Here is a 20,810-nt window from a genome sequence, read left to right as displayed (position 1 = left end):
ATAGTAATGATAATTCCATAGTGGTGTACAACAAATTCACAGCCAGAAGGTGCTACAGAAACGTGTTTAAGAAGAGGTAATTCAGACTTTTGACTTGGAGACAAGGAAAGTACCGATTGGATATGTTTAAAAATATTGAAACCACTCTTCAGAACTGGTGAATTTGCCTTGAAATCCTGTAACACAACCATGAATTTTTTGAAAAGGGTGAAAACTTTAAATGACCAATTAAATTAAATTAAATTAAATCACCCCTGGCCTTTATACACAGCAACTCCAAACAAACGCATCCACCAAACAAAACGTACTCACCAATAGGAAATGATTGATTCACTTACATTTTTTTAATCTGGAGAATGTTAGGTAGGTTTTGAAAAGCTGAATTTAGCCATTTAGCATGTGAACAGTAGTTATACCAAGCAAAAAGAGCTGTGGTTTCCTTAGAATGGAAGTTGGAAGGAAATTTTTTTCTTATTTTTTTCCTTTAGCGCATTTATGGTATTTTATTTTATTTATTCCTACTGCTTGCCCTATGATCAAACAACTCCGTTGTATATTTAGATCTCTAGGGTTGTTTTATTTCTGTCCCTTCTTTAATGTTTCCCTCATGTTTAATTTAAATCATTTGCCTTTTATCTTTCTCAGCATCTCAAGCTATTTCTCTCTTTCCTAACCTTTGTTCTCTTCTTGCTACACTGAATTAAAAAAATAAATTAAAATGAGCTTTTTTTCTAAGTATAAAGGTAGAAGCTACTTCTGTATCTTGAACATAGCTAATCTCCATCAAACAAATGGTGAAACTGTTTCCTTTTGATTCCAATGAACTCGTAATTGACATGTAGTTACTCCCAGATATCTGTGGGTGTTGGTTATTTGATTAGTAAGTAATACTGCGCTTTTGGCCCAACTCCAAGGTAGGGAAGGGGTCACAGACCAGGGAAGAATATTAGGACTGCTGGTACTACTACTTTTTTCCTTGTATTTTGGGTCTCTGGGCTCAGGTAGAAAGGGACTTTTGTGTGCTTGGGAGCAGCGTATAGTACAAATCCTTTCAGTATTTTTGCAACCAGAAGCCATGCAAATATTTTTGCAAATATACTTGTTGTCTTGCTGGCAGTTTTTGAGCACAACCCTCTGTTTCAGGTGGCAATGTTGAAACTATTTTCTGTTCACTGTTCTGCCCATAACTGAGTGCACTGTCTTTTACATAACTGGGTGAGCACACTCTTTTCTACCTAATGTAGACAGCAGGTATCAGTTTGTTTCAATTCCTTGCATAAAATGATTTCTGTTATCACTGCTTTGGGGTAATTTGTGTGTTAATCCCAGCCCCCTTGACTCTTGTTCCTGTCCATACGACAAGGGAGGGCAGAGTTTACTGCCAGCTCTTGACTTTGCAGGCTGAGAGGCATGCTATGTGACTTTGGAAACTATGCAAAAAATTCCTCCAGCAGATCCCTAACTGGGACTATTTTTGCAATTGATGTCTGTCTTGCCTATTTTGTCTGAGGACTTCTGTGAGGTTATGTTTAGCATATTTGAGTCCCCTGATTATGCTAAGAGGTACCTTTGTCACAAAGGAAAATCATCATCCCCCTCCAAATTTTCCCCCTCCAAAATTCTTGAATGAGAGTCCTGCTCTCACTGAAGACCAGGTATAGGGAATGTTCTTTCGAAACTGGCTGCCAGGAGTCCTTTGAAGGAGATAAGGCAGAGGCACAATTTGCTCTCAGCGCCGCTGAGGCTTCTTACTGTGCCCTTTAGCTTTCTGTGTCAATCATTCAATGTGCTGAAAATGCCTCTCTGTTTAGAGGCTAGTTCTGTTCCTCCTGTAACCAAGGTAACCCCTCGTCCAGTTTGCCATCGTGGGACCTAATGCAGCTTTGGGTGCTGCATATGAAACCTTGCTGTCAGAGAACATCTCTCCTGAGGGTCCTGAATAAGCTCACAGTGAAGCCATGCTGATCTTCCAAGTTGGTTTTATTGCAAATTCATCCAAGAACTTGCTTATTGAACTTGGGGTTGGGGGAGGGGCACAGCAACCTACAGGTAGTTGATAAGAGCCCCTTGGAAATTCCGTAGGCAAGGGACACATCAATACAAGATAAGGTTTGTGTCTGCTCCTGCTGTGGTACCCATGTACCCACTCCCCTCCTGCCCACTGAACTGCATGCAGTGCGTACCTTCTGCAAACTGGACCTGCAGACAGCCGCCTGCCTTCCTGTCTACCCTAGGGCTTTTCATTGAATTATCAAGCTTATTCTTAATTCCCCCCACCCTTTCTAAATTCCCTGAGCTCAGCCCTGTTTTCATTCCATTCCTGAAATCCAAGGTGTGGCTCAGGAGAAGAACTGGCAAGGTGGCCCTGGGGCAGGTGATGGAAGGGAGTGAGAGGATGGACTTGGTGTTTATTGTCACACGTTGAGCTGCCCTGAGCCTACAGGACCGTGGGTGACACTGTTCTGCAGTGTGGATTAGTGGCTGTTCTTGTGGTTTCTTCTTCTGGGATGTATCCACAAGACCGTCACGTTGGCCATCCATCTCATTGGTGCTCTAAAGGCTCCTAGACCAATGCCTTTATGGCTCCATCTTGTCCCTAGAAGAACACGGTGCCTGTGTGCCACAGATCAGTCTAGATTAAGCAAGCCAAGGGTCCAGATGTGCCCATGCCAGAAACAGCCATTTCTTACTTCTGTATTTGGTTCTGCGTTGGCTAGTGGCTGTCGTGCTCAGGGATGCTCCTCACCCCGGAGCTTGGCTTCTTTCCCGGATTTGATATCCCCATAGCTCACCCATGACAAAGGCTGCCCATGCCCTGAGACACCCTTGGGACAGACCCTTTCCCCACCCAGCACATCCTGACACAGCACCCCTGCATCGGAGATGATACACCAACACCTTAGCTGTGACTGCTACTTAAAATCCTATGCGTTATACTCTGGCAGTGTTCCTACACCAGCCTTTAAAAAACATAGATGAGAAAATAATTCCATCAATGTTACGAAGCTTTTTAAAAATTGGGTTCTCGTTCAGATATGCCACAAACAGTTCATTTTTCAGAAAAATGAAATTAACTGAGAAAACCATACAATGTGATTAGTCATACCTTCACCACTTTGCATGACATAAATAATACGTATTTTGCAATCAATATAGAAGAGATGCAATGAAGGACAGTGAATCCTGGGAGACTTCTTAATCAGGTTGCTGTCAGCTCTACTGTGGTCTGCTAAGTCTTTGCATATTTTTCTTTTTCTCAGAATGGCATTTAAATGTTAGGATTTCTTTCTTCCATGGTATGGAGCTAGAGTTCATTTTATGTGACAAGAAATTGTTCAATTACCTTCCTGATTTTATTTCTATTTCAATCAATAACATGAACAGGAGCCATTGGTTCTGGTATTTCTAGCTGGTCTGCTTACTTTGTTACTTTGACTTCTTAATGCAATTAAAGAAACTTACAGAGCAGCTACCATTGCTTCAGATACTGTAATTTTCAACCCAAAAGTTAGGACACATAGTCTGATAGGACTTTAGTTTATGAATTTATTATTAATAAAAATCCTGTTAATGGAGGTGCAAAAGCTAAACCATGTTTCGGTCTACATTTGATAGATTGCCTTAATTGTGAAGAATAAAATTCTGTGAAACTGGCCTGGCCCAAGGCCACAGAGGCATATAAGAGGTAGAGCTTGTAGCCAAGTCTGTTGATTCTAATCAGCTGCTGGATTGGCGAGAAGCATTGCATTCCCAGATGTCTAAGACCTTGCTGGGTATGGTGGCTCACACCTATAATCCCAGCACTTTCAGTAAGCCAAGGCAGGAGGATCGCTTGAGGCCAGGAGTTCAAGACCAGCCTGGGCAACATAACAAGATCCTGTCTCAAAAAAAAAAAATAGAAATTAGTGGGGGCATGGTGGTGTGCTCCTGTAGTCCTAGCTACTCAGGAGGCTAAGGCAGGAGGATCACTTGAGCCCAGGTTACAGTGAGCTATGATCATATCACTGCACTTCAGCCTGGGTGACAGAGCAAGACCCTGTCTCTAAAAAAAGAGATTAGTCTGTTACCCTTAACTGGACTATATAGTTAAGAGACGGAGAACTGTCCTGAGGGGCAACATCTCTTCACTTTGATCTCCTGGGTTGGGGAAAAATAGGAAAGCTTTGGAAACTTCTTTCTCCCTTGGAGCAGACACTGGGCCCAGGACCCCCATTTTCCCTACTGATCGCTGCCATAGTGCCATAGAGATACAGCCAAAAGGTGTCCTGAGGGGAGCCAAAATGGCCTGGAGTTTATTCACCCAACTACTACTGATTGAACACTACCATGTGCCAGGCACCACGCTGCATGCTGGGGACACAGCAAGGGACAGACCTCCTCCCAACGCTGACTCCATAGCGAGGAGCTTTCTTTGTCCTGTGCGCAGCCATGCAGAGCCAGACTGCTGCGTGGGCTCCTAGCTGTGGGGCTTTGATCCAGGTACTCCATAGACTACACAGGACTTTTTTCTCTTCTGTAAAAAAAAAAAAAAAAAGAGTAATATAAGTACTTCCTGGTATTAGTGGGCCAATGAAAGAAGTTAATACATGGCCCATAGTAAACATGCAATAAGGCAGTTACTATGAACTTCAGAATTATTGCTGTTTCCAACTGCCATCACTTTGTTATGATAGGCAGTAGGTACAATGTTAAGCACAAAAATGATATGAAGCCCAGCTGTTGGAACTGAGCAAGTTACTTGAGCTCTCTGTGCTTCAGTTTTCTGCCTCACAGAGTTGTAGGGGTTAGATAAGTTATCACGTATAAAATGTTTAGAACAGTGCCTGGCATGTAATAAGACTTAGACGCTGTGTGAGAATAATACTATTTTATTTCATTCATTCAACAGACTTTGCGGGGTGCCATGGGGGTGCCATCACTATACTAGGTCTTGGGGTAGAATGGTGAATAAGATCCAGTTCCGGGAGTTAGTTTAAGCAGGGAGCCAGGTACTCAGATAATGCTGTTTCCTAAGTGCGGTGAGGCAGGGGCTTCCTTGGGCAGAGGGTGTCTGAACTGAGCTGGGTGGGAGTTTACTAGGCATAGGATTGGGGGTGGGATAGGGAGGAGTTCATGGAAGAGCATCCCAAGCAGAGGGACAGTGGGAATGTAGGTACTGAAGATCCCACCTCACACACACATATACCCTGGAAGCACAAAACCAAAACATGGTGTGCATGGAAAATGGTGTTGTAGGGACTTCAGTTAGGGGAAAGCAGGGGTTAGAGATGGACAAGGAGAGGTCAGGGTGCCTTGCTAAGATTTGTGCTTTAGATGCATGTATAGCTGCCCTTTGGCCTTGAGGGGTTCCAGACCAGGCTTGCAAGGTGGCCACTGTCCCCTGGCTGCCCATCTCCCTGGGATGCCTGCTGCACTGGTGGCTGTGCCGGAGAAGCCCCAACCAGAGCCCTTGCCTGGCCTGGAAAGCAGATGCCCTGCAGGGGCTCGGAGAGCCTGGGCTGCTTGGGGTGAATTGCAGGGAGCCAAGGTTACTGGCACCCAGATTGTGTAGGGGTGTTAAATCCTGTTTCAAATAATGGGGCGTGAGGGGGCTTCACAGGGGCTTTTGGTGAGGACTAGAGGGGAGGGAGCCACCGTTCTAGGTTTTCTGGAGATGGAAAGAGGACAGAACAGTGCTGGTAATGATTGCAGGAAGCACTTCCTGAGAGAGAAAGAATAGATAGCAGGTGCCCAAAAGAGAATTTCCTCATCAGCTCAAGGCAAGTCCTCACCCTGGGGGACTAGTGACCTTCCCACATGTGACTGGGAGGCAAGAGGGCAGAGGCCTTGGGGCCCCTGATGGAAAGTGCAAGGAATTCAGAATGTGGATACAGGGTAGGTTCTACTTGTAAAAACAAAACCTGGGCTCTCACCTACTAACTGAAGGGGAAATCTGTCCTTGCTATGTGAGACTTTCCACAGCAGAGAAAAATGTGTCTGGAAATGCCACAGAAGTCATTTAAATTTCCTATGACTAGACTTGAAATTGGCAGACACAGGCCCAGTAGAGAATGGTGGTGTGTCCCCAGGTTGGAACATAGCGCCAGGCACTTGAGATGGGGATGTACAATCCCACGTTGTGTATTTTACAACAGTTGTCTTCATAGCTATTTTTACACCTTGAAGAAACAAAACTGGCACACCAGACTGATGATTTGTATGGAGATTGTTGTGTAGGATTAAGCCAAATTCAAAAGGACAGTTTCTGGAAAAAGTCGAAGCCTAGGACTGGTGAGACTTGGATATAGAAAACTCGTTAAAGTAGTTGAAAATGACTGAGGTTTAGGAAACACTGGAGTACAGTGTGGTTTATGTCAGGAAAGTCATGGTGAAAGTCAGAAACAGTAATCGCAGGGGTGGACATATAGCACAGGGGAAGGGCACCTTTTGCTCCAAATGGTGTTGATATTGAAGGAACCCATAGTTTGAAAGAGATACACACCTGAATGTGCACTGACAAATTGAACAGGAAGTTACCTAAAGACCTTGCTTTGCAAGCTTGCGGTCTGCTGGGTGGCCTGTCCTGGGCAGCTTGTCCTCCAGGACACTTGCCCTCCTCCTGTAGTGAGGTGGGGATGGGGTGGCCCTGGCAGCTACCAAAATTTTCATATCAAAGCCTCTAAAACTGGGTGACCATCAACCTCAACAGTAAAACCACCTCACAGCTCCTGAAGTGAGATCGGTATTTGGTACAATGCTTCCAGAATAATCAAAATGTTTATCAAAACTGCAAGGGGGTTTCAGCCTAGATCCAGTTGCTCACCACACAAAGATCCAATTATTGAGATGATGAGGATTGCCAAGCAAGGATGGAGTTTTAACTCGAAAGGTATCTCTTGGGAGAACGGGAGGAATGGTCTCAAATCTGTCTCTAGACCTACAGAGATCAGAGGCTTTCTGAGGAGGGCCCACATGCATTAGGAGAGGTCACATGCATGGGGCAGGTCACATGTATTGGCAGGTGTATTGGGACAGGTCATGTGTATTGGGCAGGTGTATTGGGGTAGGTCACATGTCCTGGGGCAGGTGTATTGGGACTGGTCAAAGGCACTGGGGCAGATTGTGGGGGTGGTGATCCTTGCCGTCAGGAATCATGCTCATGCCTTTGCAATCTCAACTCCTTCGTGTTATAAAAATTCCGCCATTTCTGGGAAACAACTCAAAAAGTTCAACTAGTTAGTTAAAGGGAGAGGATTATAAAAAACCATATAGCAGTCATTGAAATTTATTCATAGAGCCAATTATAATACAAATCTTTATGATATTTTATATCTGTGATGATATTGAACAGTGACTTAATATTTGTAGTGCTTAGAAGAGTACCTGGCCCCTGGTAAGTGTTAGGTGCCATAATTCATCACAGCTAAAATGCTACTGGTTATAAGAGGATCATCATTATTTTATTTACGGCTTCAAAAACAAAACGAGAAAACCCCTGCTGTTCGTGTAGTTACGACACACCATATATTAGATGACAGATCCTAATTTCAGAATGTTAAAATGAGAAAGAATGCATCTTTAGAATTGATGGAATAGTTAACTGTTCATTTACAACATCTTAAATTTGAACTCTTCATTGATATAGAAAACGATCTGACATTTCAGGCTGGAAAGTAAAAGAAAAGCTATTTTTTCTTTTCCTACTGGGGGCCTGTTGTTATATAAAGAAGAACTTGAGGGCTGGGTGTGGTGGCTCACGCCAGTAATCCTAGCACTTTGGGAGGCCGAGGCAGCAGGATTACTTGAGTTTGAGAGCAGCCTGGGCAACATAGCATAAGCCTGTCTCTACAAAACAATAGAAAAATTAGCTTGGCGTGGTGGTGGACTCCTGTAGTCTCAGCTACTCAGGAGGCTGAGGCAGGAGGATCCCTTGAGTCCAGGAGTTTGAGGCTGCAGTGAGCTGTGATGATGCCACTGCACTCCAGCCCCAGCAACAGAGAGCTTGCTGTAGCTGCAAGCTGGAATAAACAAGAATTGGAGACCTGAGTTGACATGGAATAACAAATAATATGGAAAAGTGTCAAGGGTCATACATTTATATATTTCATTTCACTTTGCAAAGTATTTTTATATCTTATTTGATCTAACTTTTTCCATGATGAGAACAACTGGGTATATTTTATAAATACATGCTCAATAGAAAAATAAAACCATACAGAAAGTACATTTAGAGATAAATAACCACGGCATTTTAACAACCATAATTTCAAACAGAGATAGTGTATATAAATACTATATGTTCAACTAAAACAAAATTGGGACACCTTACCATTCCTTCTTATGTTTTACAAACCTTTTTTTTCCCTCCCTCACTCAACTAGCTCAACCAATGTTGCCAGCCTGGTGTGCACCTTCCATGCTTTGCTCCCTGATCATGCCATCCTATAAAGCCAACCCTACCTCTAAAGGGATTGGGAGTTGGTTTGATGGTCAGTCTTATTTGATCTTCCCAATAGCCCCAGGGGCAATGTAGTGTTACAAGCCCCCTTCTGCCCAGGAGAGGACAGGCTCCGAGAGGTCGAGTGATTTGTGTGACACCCTATGGGTAAGTGGCACAGGGCCTTAGCTGGGAGCATTAGTCTTTGAAAGTTGCCCTTGGCTTTTCTGAGATCAAGTTCATCATAGATACAACCATTCAGCCTGAGACGGTCATACCTTATTCCTCTTGCTCCAGCTTTGTTAATAACATTCCCTTCTGCACCCAAAAGTGTCCCAGGTTGGACAAATTATATGTTTGCTCCAGGCATGGACCACTTCTCCAGTGGAGCCAACTCTTCCAGGATGATTGATTTCAGCCGGCCCCAGCCAAGAGACCACTGGACCCATAGTGGTCCTGGAGCAGTGTCCACACTTGGCCTTACAGATGGTGTTGGAAGTGAGATGTGGTATAGCAGCAAGAACAAAGAAAAGGAAGTCAGAAATCTCAATGTCAATTCTCAGGGGCTAAGTGAGACAACTGCATGTAAAAATGCTATACAAATATTGAATTTTTGGTAGGGTTGCATATATTGGTATGCATATATTTGGTATGCATATATTGGTTGCATATATTTGGTAGGGTTGCATATATTTCAATGAATGAAACTAACAAGCACATCTTCCAAATTCATTGAGCCTTCCTCTGTCCCCAGTCTCATGTGCCAACCCTCCAGTGCACTTTCCCATCCACACCCCCTCCAAGCAGAGGCCACATGGTACATTACAACCCTAGGCTTCAGTTCTTCCATTTGTAAAACAGTGAGGGCTTATAATACTTGTGTCTTACAGGTGTTATGAGAATTAAATGCTTTCAATAAATGGTAGTTCCAATTACTCAAGCGTCCAGGGGATGGGAGTGGTTTGTTGGCTACTCACTGCCCTGTCCCTGCATTCTTCCAGAAACACTTCCTCCTTATACTCTGTCCGCTGCAGTCCGGGACACACGTGCTGGCTTCAAAGGCACATCCGCACATCACCAAAATATTGGGGGGTTAAATTCCATAGAGTTGAAATATATTGCAAGCCCAGTGCCTTGCATGTAGTAGACAGACAAGTATTTATGGTTGAAGTAAGTGTTTCATTCCCGTCAAATGGCAGAAATGTAAAAGGTAGAATTCCAGAATGTCAATTAAAAGATCAAAGTGTAACAGATAGTTCTGTGTCTTTCCTGTTACGAGTCACTGCAACAGAAAAATCCCATTAAAAAACAAACCCAGTTCGACTGCAGCCATAGCATTACCCATTGTTCATTGTTCACAGTACGAGTATGATTTATCTGCTTCTCAGAGTGACACACTTATAACACTGGGCAAATTCTAATCCCAGGTTTTCTGGAAATCAGATCTGCTGTCCTATTATGCCCATGGACCAGCTAAATGTCCCAGATATGATACTATCTTGTTGTCCAGACATTATCTTCCCAATGCCTTTCAAACCTGGAAGTAGCACAGAATCCAGTCTTAGGACAGTCCTAGCTTTTGGCTTCAAGAGCCTGGTGAGTACCCAGCAGCCCCCAAGAAAGTGCTTGATTTTATTGACATTGTTTTGCATGTTTCTATTTATTTTTAAGTTTTACTAACACATGCATATGGTAAAAAAGATATACAGAAAAACATAATATGGAAAGTGAAATCACTTTTCTCCTGAAACCCCAGTCCTTCTCCCCTAAAGTACCTTATGTTTCTTTCAACCAATTATAACACACATACGTTTTCAAAAATTGTATAAATGCAGTCATTCTGTATTTATTCCACATATTGACTGCTTTTTTCATGAAACAGTGTATCTTGAAGCTCTTTCCATCTCAGCACATGCAGACTTCTTTAATGACTGGGCAGTACGCCTTTGCAGAGTAAGCTACGTTCTAATCGGTCCCCTCTTCCCTGTTGTAAACTTCGCTGCAGTGAACAGCGTTGCACATGTACCTTGACATCCTTTTGCCGGTATATCTCGAGATACGTTTCTAAAAATACAATTGCCCGCCTGTAATCCTAGCACTCTGGGAGGCCAAGGTGGGCGGATTGTTTTAGCTCAGGAGTTCGAGACCAGCCTGAGCAAGAGCGAGACCCCGTCTCTACCAAAAAAATAGAAACAAATTACTTGGACAACTAAAAATATATAGAAAAAATTAGCAGGCATGGTGGTGCATGCCTGTAGTCCCCAGATACTCAGGAGGCTGAGGCAGAAGGATTGCTTGAGCCCAGGAGCTTGAGGTTGCTGTGAGCTAGGCTGACGCCACGGCACTCACCCCAGGCAAGAGAGTGAGACTCTGTCTCAAAAAAAAAAAAAAAAAATACAATTGCCAGATCACAGAGACGTGACTTTATTTTTATTTAGTTAACTGTGTTTATATATCGGTCTGTGTGTGTAAAATTTCAATACCTATTTCTAAATTGCTACCTAAAAATACTGTGCAGTGTCCTCCTTCTGGAAGCACGTAAGAGTATTTATGGTCCCACCCTCCCCCCGGGCCCTGCCCAACACTGGGCCTGTTGTGTTTACATGGCACATTTAATGGCCTCCCTTTCCTGGGCATCTGAAGGGCATTGAAGACTGTGGTTACCCAGTATAGGGTAACTCCTCCTCTCTTCTGGATGAATCCAAGAACAATGCTCACTGGGACGCTAGTGAAGTGTTTGCAGAATCACTGCTGTGACAGGGGAGCCAGGCAAGCGCTGCCCTGGGGCTCTCTCCTGGGCGATGGAGGTAGACTTTCCGGAGAGAATAATCCCTACCTGTGTGCTCTGACTCACCTTTGCTTCTGTGAGTCTCCACCCTGGTAAACACACACCAGTTAGCGAGGCTCCACCTTTTAAATGAGAGAATCAGCCAGCCAGGCTTCTTCCTCCCTGTGAGGGACTCCAGCGTTTTGGTGCCACCTCCTAAACGAGGCCATTATGTGGATATGGGTGTACTCCACTTTCTAGAACTTGCATGTGAATCAGTTGCTCTTTAATAAACTAAATCATCCCTAGATATTAAATGCGGGTCCAAGAAAGTGTGGACTGAATCCCTATCTAATGGAAATGTCTTCCTCATCATTCGCAGTAAGTGTTGGGGCGAAGAGCAACTTCTCATCATTGTTATTGCTACGTTCATGCCTCAGCTGGTACCCCCTCGCCACCTTACTCATCGAGGGCTGCTGGGAAGTGGAGTACCTTGCTGAGGATCCTACTGTTTAAAATGCCACCATTTTTAGCAGGGGAAACAAAAAGGAGTTGCTCAAGAAGGAAGCCCATGGAAGAGAAGGCAGCTGAGCCTAGAGGTGACAGCTGGGAAGTGATGCCTTGGTCACCTGAGGGAGGTGGCTGTCCTCAGACAGCTGGGGAACTTCCCATCCCTGCTGCCCTCCTCCAAGCACGTGTGGCAGCCAGACCGCCCCCACCTCTCAGTCAGGACAGAAGGAAGAAATGACAGGGAAATAGGGGCAAGGTTATTTGTTCCAGAACCTCAAATGCATATTCTTACAATTCTTACAACTTTCAGCCTCTGTTTCCAAGGGGTTAGGGTGGTGAATGCTGACGGTTTCCCACCATGTTGCCTGCGTACTCCCCACATTCAGTGGCTGTGTTCCAAGGAAGGCCTCGGGATAAGTCATGCCATTATTAAGCTCTCTTGTCCCCCAAGCAACAACAGAAAATGGTTTTTGTTTCACCATGGGGAACTTTTAAGTGTCCCTGGGCTGGGATGCGAGCCTGCACATGCAGGTTTGGTTTCTAGCTTCCCTGATAGCGTGTTCACCCTCTGTTATAACGTCCCTGCTCAGCCCCACCCCAGCCCAGCTTGTGTTTACCTGCCCTTGGAGGACTCTGACCTTGTCTTTGACAATCTGAATTGATCCCACCCTCCCTCTGCCTCATCTGGATGGGAGGAGAGGGACACAGTAAGGAGCGGTCAATAAAGACAGATGCTATCATAGAAGACCTTGGCTTATTCACCAGTAGAGATAATAAAACATAGTATGGAGAGTGGTTGTGAAAATCGAATGAGTTCACATATGTAACTATTAATATAAGAGCCTGGGAGAGGGAGAGTGAGGGAGAGAGGGGAAGGGAGGCAGTGGGAGAGAGAGAGAGGAAGAAAGAGAGAGAGATTTTGATGGATTTGTGACCAGTTGGATATAGAAAATATATCAAATCAAAAATAACTCCAGTGTTTTAGTCTTTGATACTAAGAGGAAGTGGTCATTAACAAAGATTGTATGTCTTTTTAACGATGAATTCCATTTTAGAGAGTCTGTCGTTTTGTTGCCTTCTTAAACTTAACAAGTCACTCGTGAGACTCTGAGGAAACCATGTTTAAATGCATCCCAAATCGTTGAGTCTTTGGTTCACATCTTGCCTTTGCTACCTATGAGCTGGGCGATCTCACCTTCTGCCAGATGTGGGAATATTAACTCCTCTCTCACAGGGTTGTGTGCGTTTGTAAATGGAACGCCCTCTACAGATAAAATAGCTCATTGCTTTGCATATAGTGACCACTCTGTCGTACTATTCATACCTTATCCTGGTGCAGGTAGGAGCCTGGAAAATGAGGCCAAGGTGAGGACTGGAGATCCAGGGGTGGGAATCTTCAGTGTTATCATATTTGGGACGATGAGAATTAATGAACTCCACAAAGGAGCCCTATCCTACTAGGGAATAACTGCCATTGGGAGCAGAAGGGACAGTCAGGAATGTTTCACTGTGCAGTTAGAGAAAAAGGCAGTTGGATCGAACACCAAGACCAACTTGGGTTTCCTTGAGAAGGCAGCTTCTGTGGATCAGTACAAACGTATACACCATGACAAAGAGCTTCTCTGTTTCTTGTCCTTTGTAGAAGTTAAATAACCACTTATTAATTGTCCTGTTTTGTTCAACTGTGCTTACATTTTTCAAAGATAATGTAACATTCTTGGCCTTTTTTGAGTATGGTGACATCTGTTGGTTAAAAATCCACCAACCAACCGACCAGCAAACCTATAGGTTGCTTACTCTGGGACCTTAGTTTTCTATGGCCAGAAAGCTAGAAAAGGAGGGAGGTTGAGGAGGGGATGAATCTTTATCTGGTCAGAAGTAAACCATGGGCATTTATTTGATGGAGATTTAGCAAGTCGTGCTGTGGCCAGGTGAGTGCTTTTTCTCTTGTTCTGCGTTGCTGTAAGAAGGAGTGGTGAGGTGTGAGTTGTAGAATTGATGCTGCATGTAGTTCTGAGAAAGCCAGGCACACCACACAGACAGTTTCCCTCTGCAAGACAGCACGGGTGGCGAACCTTCCAGAACCCCTTTCCAAAGTGTGAGCCCATGGCACTGGTATGCTTTCCCTATGGCTGATTTTAAAAGATTGCTTTTCCCAGATCCTCTAGAATGTGCTCTTAGCAAAGGATCTGTGTTTCCCATCAAAAAAGCATTGAACAATTTAACAAATTTTTAAAATGAAACTTGAAATGGCTTCCATCTTGTTTCTTTCCACCTCCCCCTTCTCTCAAAGAGCCTCCTTTTCCCTTTTTTCATCCTAGTTTTGACATCTGAGCAGTTGGTCTTCCTAGATACCCTTATTCAGAATTTTTGTCTCTTTTGTTCCAACTGCTCCAAGCATGAGCTCCCACTGAGGGGGCAGGAGCCAAGTCTCACTGGGTTCAGTGCCCCCTATACTCACCCACTGGGTGACGCTTCCAGTAGGTGCACGAAGCGTTTGAGGGCAAGGAGACTCTCCCAACATCTTGTCACATAATATTTACCATTACTTCATTTGCATTAGCTTTTTTGCCCAGTGAGTGTCAATTATAATGAATGTCCTTTCTCCTCTGGTCTCCTCTGGCAAATTCAAAATATTTTAGGCCTACTTTAAATGACTTCTTCTCTAGGAAGTCATTTCTTCTGCCTCTCCCAGGACAAAGGAGTCTCCCCACCTCCACTGCTGCAACACCCCTTTGGTGTGTGTTTATATATTGACACATTACTCACTTTGCCCCGTCATTATCTAGTGTCCTTCAGTGGACTGTCAGCTCTCCATGTGCAGCCACCGATAGCACTCCCATCTGCCCCAGTCCCAGGACATGGCACGTAGCTGAACACAGAGGAATCCTGCTACAGAAATGCCAAATGGAAGGAAGCCCTGCAGTGCACAATGTTCACAAGCCACCCCTGGTGTTAAACTGAAAATCCCATAAGTGACAAGGGCCAAGACTTCATCTATTCTAGGAGGGTATGGGAGTAGATGAGGTCCTCTATCCAGAGCATATTCTGTGATCACATTTAATCTGTCCTGTCCACTTCCTCATTACTGTAGCAGTGATCAGTTATGAAAACGTAGCTTATCTTTTGAGTATGGAAGGCCAATAGGATGGTGGCAGTGATAAGTTTATGGAGGGAAAATAATTTAGGTGACTTGACTTGAGAAATTATGACAATGTGACATAGCCATTGTGTGATACATATTCTTTCCATTTCTTGGTTCTGTCATATAATTTGCAAAACAAGTCTAGAAAGTTTCTATGTCCTTGCTTATTTTCACTGACAAATTTAACAAACAATTATGTTGAAGGAATTATCGGAGACCATCGATCGTATATCTTGTTATATTCCAGATATTGTTCGGCACTTCACATATGTTATTTTATTTAATTCCTACGGCAACTCTATGAAGTGGTCTCATTTCTCCCATTTTACAAATGAGAAAAGAGAAGCTTCAGTGATATGGTGAACTTAGGTAACTTTCCCCCGTTCAGTCCGTAGGGAGCAAAGCTGGAACTTGAATCCTCGTCTATTGATGGCAAAATCTTTCTGTGTTTGCTCTGTTCATTCTGCTACATTTTCTTTGAGGAAGACTTGGGAAATTAGCAAAATAAACTATCCAAATAATTGTGTGTTTTCTGCTTGCAGGGAAGCAAAGGTGCGTACCGGTACCACTGGCAGAGCCACAATGTCAAGCACAGTGGCGTGGATGACATGGTGCTGCTCTCCAAGATCACAGAGAACTCCATCGTGGAGAATCTCAAGAAGAGATACATGGACGACTACATTTTTGTATCCTTTATTGGTTTCTTTGGACATTTGTAAATGATACAACAGTAAAACGTGGCTTTATTCCTGGTGTAAGAAGAGCCCTCTGAAAGTCTGAACTGACATTGTGCTCACATCATTTTCACTGTTTCAGAATGAAGTTTTGTCCTTTTATATCACTTGGCTCAGGCTGTGCAAAGGGCAAAGATGATGCTACATTATTTTCCTGGCATTTCACAAAGTCAAGATTCAGGATTCATTTATTTTAACCTGTGATGTTGCCCCTTTGACATGCTGTAGTCATGCACATGGTGTCTAAAACCTCAGCTGCTCCTAGAGAAAGTTCTGGTTTGCAAAGAATTCTATCAATAAAGCATCCTAATTGCAAAGCAGAAATATTTAAGCCCAGACTTAAAAGGCTAAAAAATGTTGCCTCGTGCAAAAAAAAAAAAAAAAGAAAAGAAAAGAAAAAAAGCAATTTTGCCAGTTTTTCTGCATTTTTATGTTTACTAAAGGAGACATGAGACGTACAACAACTATTGAAGATGCCTTACATTCTTGAGTTGTTCTTTATGTTTCAATTTTAGCTTGCCAGATGCCATTTTTTATAGGGCTTTTAAAAATGCAGAATGGAAATTTGATTCAAATGTGTGTTGACTTCATTATAAACAGAGAACTGTGATATTTGCTTAAGTTCCTGCAGGATTCGGGAGTTTTGTTTGATGCAACTATGTAAAGATATACAGTGGAATTGTTGTGAGAGTTAGTCACAAGCATGCAAAGATCTGTGTCAAATCTGTATAGCAGTACCAGAAAGTTTGGCTTGGATGCTGATCGTGACTTCTGAAGGTATGGTGTCATGGATGACCTACGAAAAGCGGAATCTTTGCCACTGTTGTAACAAACATTTTGCACTTTAACCCAGAAAGCTTGGGGAGGAATAGTTTTCTCATCAGTGGTTTTTTGTTGTTGTTGTTGTTAAAACACTGCTTGTCCATAAGTTAAAACCACCTACCAGTCTGCCTTATGCCATCACTGGTGTGTGTGTGTGCAGGGCGGGGATGGGGGTCAACTTATCAGGTATTTATGGAGCAACACTAATAGCATTATTCCAAGGCACTTGGACCATTCTGATCAGTACTGTGCTGTTTCTTATTTACTATAAAGGAATTTTGCCAAATATCTGTATAGTTAAACCTCTAAACTCCTGCTTTTAAGGGTTAACAGAGATATTTGGATTTGTTAGCTATGTTATAATAGCATCATTTAAAAAATTTATTTTTAAATGACAAATAATAGTTGTATATGGTTGTGGAGCACAATGTGATATTTTCATACATGTATACGTCTTGGAATGATAAAATCAAGCCAATGAACATATCCATCACCTCACATACTTGTGTGTGTGTGTGTGGTATAAACATTTAAAATCTACTCTCTTAGCAATTTTGAAATATTCATTACATTATTAACTTACAAAAGCATCTTGAGCAGGGGAGGCAACCTATAGCCTACAGACAAAAATCCTGCTTGCTGCCACGTTTGTGAGTACAGTTTTATTAGAACACAGCCATGCTCATTTGTTTACTCATTTGTCTGTGGCTGCTTTCATACTACAGTGGCGGAGGTGAGTAGTTGCAATAGACTCTCTGACCTACAGAGTCTCTAATGACTTTCTGGCCCTTTACAGAAAAAATTTGCTGATTCCTGCTCTAGATACGTGTGCAAGGCTTCCTTTAATTTAATTATATGGAAGCAGTTGTATTCAGTTGCAAGTTTCTATTTTATTTGGTCAAAAAATTCCAGCCTGAGCAAGAATGAGACCCCATCTCTACTAAAAGTAGAAAAATTATTCGGGCGTCGTGGCCGTGCCTATAGTCCCACCTGCTCAGGAGGCTGAGGCAGGAGGATAGCTTGAGCCCAGGAGTTTGAGGTTGCAGTGAGCTATGATGACGCCACTGCACTCTAGCCGGAGCAACAGAGTGAGACTCTGTCTTTAAAAAAAAAAGAAAATTGAAATATGCTTACTTTATCTGGACTTAACACTGTCAAAAAATTTTAATCACTTTTATGTTCAAGACCCATGGCACGTGGAAACTGGCAGGTGATGGATTAGAAAGGGCTGGGTGGCAGAACGTGGATCTAGACTGCCTGGGTTCAAACCTTACTCTGAGGGAATCTGGTGACCTTAATAAGTTCTGTGATCTTAGTGCCTTGGTTTCCTCTTCTGTAAAATGAGAGTGATAATAAAATCTCCCAATGAGACTATAATAGGGTGAAGTGAAACAATGAATACAGTAAGTATACAATAAACATTAATTCTTATTACCATATGCTGGGACAGGGATATAAGTTCTCATATTTCTGAGTTATTTTACAAAAATTCAACTGTAAAATTGCTTATTGGAAATTCAAATGCATTTTACCATAGAAACTTGTAAATGGAGGATTGAAAAGCCCAGAAAAGTCTAATTTCCATGGAATGTAATTGAATAGGTTATTTATTGGAATGCTCTTGGAATGTGGGCTCAACTTACTACATTATTTACTTGCAAATGTGGTTTTTGAAAAGCTGGGTGTAAAAAAAAAATGATGTTAGTAGTCAGTTCATCCTCAACCCACACAACCTCACTCCTCTCCCAAAAGAATGCTCACTCCCCAAACACTAGAAGCTCCTTCAGGGCAAGGATTGTTTCTTATATATCTTCTTCAAAAAAACCAAAATTAAAAAAACACTGTAAAGCAATACATGTTCATTTGACATGGCTTATAAAATGCAGTCAGGCAAAAAGGAGACCACTAAAATCATCTGGAATTCTACCACCTGAGGTTAGTTCTTATTAATCTCTTGGTGTCTTTCAGTTTAAACACATATACACATGCGTGTATGTATGCTTTCTTCTTGTTGTTAATTTTAACAAAAATGGCATCATCCTGCATCATGTATTTCTTGGTTTCCTGCATGATTCTTGGCTTTGTGCATTATATTAAGTATTCACTGAAAATATGTTGACTATTAAGATGTGCTTTTTGAGTTCAGACAACAGAATTTTTAAATGACTCACACAGAGGGGGCTGATTATGTGCCTTTGAATTTATGCCTTTGAATCAATGACTGACTAATCGTGTGTTCTACCAAGGAAGTGAGCTACTTGACCACTAATGACTTTATGTTTTAGAAATCTCGACCCACTACCCACTCGATATATGGGAAGCCCAGCATAAATGTGCTTTCTGTCATTAGCAGAGAGTAGCTTTCAGCTTAGGGAAGCCTGATAGATGTTTATGAAATAACACTGAGGGTCTGGCTGCAAATCTTTTCCTCTGATAGTGATAAAGGCGTCCTTTACCACTTCAGCGTTAAGAGACTTTAATGTTAAGGGAACATTATAATAGGGTAGCATTATTATAAATAAGAGTTGGATTTTTTCTCTTCTATGTTTAATTGTTAAGGCAAGAAGAGACTTGATTTCACATTAAGTTATAAAATTACTCATTTTATCTCTTCTAGATCTAATGCCAGCTCATTGCCATGTATTGAAGGGCAGCATTTGGAACAATCAATTGTTAATGCGTTCAGGCCGAATGTGCATTTCTTCTACATTAGAGAAAAAAAAATACTTAGAAAATGCTGACATTGTTTATCAACGAAACCCCATATTTTTAAGTTATTTATCCTAAGACAAGAAGGTCTAATTTACCATCCATTTGTTGTGAATGTTGCCACACTTCTTACAATTACACTCTTAGATGAAGAAAACATTGCAGCATTCTCTCTTGTGCTTGGCCAGACATCATTTCTAGCCACTTGGCTGATAAACAGAGTTCCTGTGCAGAGCACTCCACGCTCATTTGGTCCAACTTTCTCCAAACTTGTTTTTACTCAAAGACCACACTCAAGTGTGTTTGGCCTTTTTAATCCTTGAATTAGGGGTTCAGACTTCTGTGCCAGACTGACCCGGAATTCAATGCAGCGTAGTTGCTCCTGGTAGGTTTGGCCCTTGGCGGCCAGTTCATGTGGCAGGGGCAGCGGGCAGTAGTGAAATAAAGGCTCATGTGCCAGCTCAACCATTCTCCACGAACGTGACCCCGGGCGGGTCACCTCACCTTCCTGCACCACCTCAGGAATAAATCCAGGGAAGTCGACTCAACCCATGTGGGCAGTTTTGGGGAATCCACTGACTATTAAAATGGTTTTTTTTTAAAGTTCAGCTCTTAGCATTGCCAAATAAGGAACCGTTAAAAACAAACATGCAGAAGTTTCACTACCGTCATATTTTATAAAAGAAAGAATATTTTAATGCCAAAAAATGTACAAAGGAAATAAGCTAAGAATAAAGAAAGTTCCTTTATATTGAATAAATTCACCTTCACAAAAAATTCAGAGCATTGTTTCTCTCGTCATTCTTGCCACAACTCCATAAACAAGCATTTGAGAACCAATGAATTAAAGACCTACTGGTCTCTTCTGTCTCTTACAGTCTGTTAAATAAGATGGCATTTATTTTATTTTGTTGTTTTCTGTTTTTTGGTATTATAGCTTCATATCTCCATGCATTTTGAAAATAAAGACACCTTTGCTGCCAAACATTATGTGGGAAGAAACAGTGATCTGAACAGCTTTTCCCAAGGCACACTTGAATGAATGTAGTCGGGAAGGGGGGTGGACATTACCGGAGTTATCTGGAGTTCCCCGCCCAGTGGGAGACCTGTGCTCCTAGGGAAATAGCTGAGATGTCTGCAGACCCAGCTGGGTGGAATGGGCTAAAATTGTTTGGATAATTGTTAGGCCAAAACCTGAAATAACTAAAATTTGTTTATTTCCTTTTAAGCTCAATTAAATTCTCTTGTCCCAATTCTTCTGATTTAGCTAAGTTTGTAGCTACTTAGCACAGAAACCTTAAAATTACCCATTTTAAACCAAACTTTATTTTTCAGAAATCCTCCTAAATTGCCCTTGCGAATCCTACGGAGAGATTTAGGGGGCGGCTACACATTTCCCTGTTCATTCCAACCAGAGTCATTGGTTCAGGATTGGCCTAGAATAGTCCCAAGGAGGTTTTGTTTTGTTTTATTTTTTTCTCTGACTGTCTCTTGAACCAGGCCCTTACCAGAATTTATATAATCTACTTAGTGAAAAGCCAAGACTTTACAAGATATGTCTTTATATATCAGATTAACAGTTTAAATAATGTTTGGTTCCTTTAGAAGCTCGTATATAACTAAATTCATATTTTTTGGGTAACCATGGGATTGTTGGGGAGGTGATACCTGTAGCTCATGTTCTCAGCGAAACCCTTTATTCTCTGT

General features: G+C 42.3%; 1 protein-coding gene across 2 annotated transcripts in view; it reads left to right on the top strand.

Moving 5' to 3' along the window:
- Positions 1-20,810, top strand: part of MYO1E (myosin IE) — a 200,360-nt gene that overhangs the window by 62,215 nt on the left and 117,335 nt on the right. Inside the window, exon 2 of one of the 2 annotated variants that reach the window (XM_012658061.1) lies at positions 15,381-15,524. In XM_012658061.1, coding sequence (XP_012513515.1) covers positions 15,381-15,524 — 144 coding nt within the window. Of the gene's footprint in view, positions 1-15,380; positions 15,525-16,279; positions 16,350-20,810 lie in introns of those variants that run through there. The other variant, XM_012658062.1, reaches the window with a different exon arrangement.

The sequence above is a fragment of the Propithecus coquereli genome, unplaced genomic scaffold (genome assembly GCF_000956105.1).
Source record: "Propithecus coquereli isolate 6110/MARCELLA unplaced genomic scaffold, Pcoq_1.0 Scaffold57, whole genome shotgun sequence".
Lineage (NCBI taxonomy): Eukaryota > Metazoa > Chordata > Mammalia > Primates > Indriidae > Propithecus > Propithecus coquereli.
Note: the sequence above shows the minus strand (reverse complement) of the source record. Positions and strands in the feature narration are given on the sequence as shown.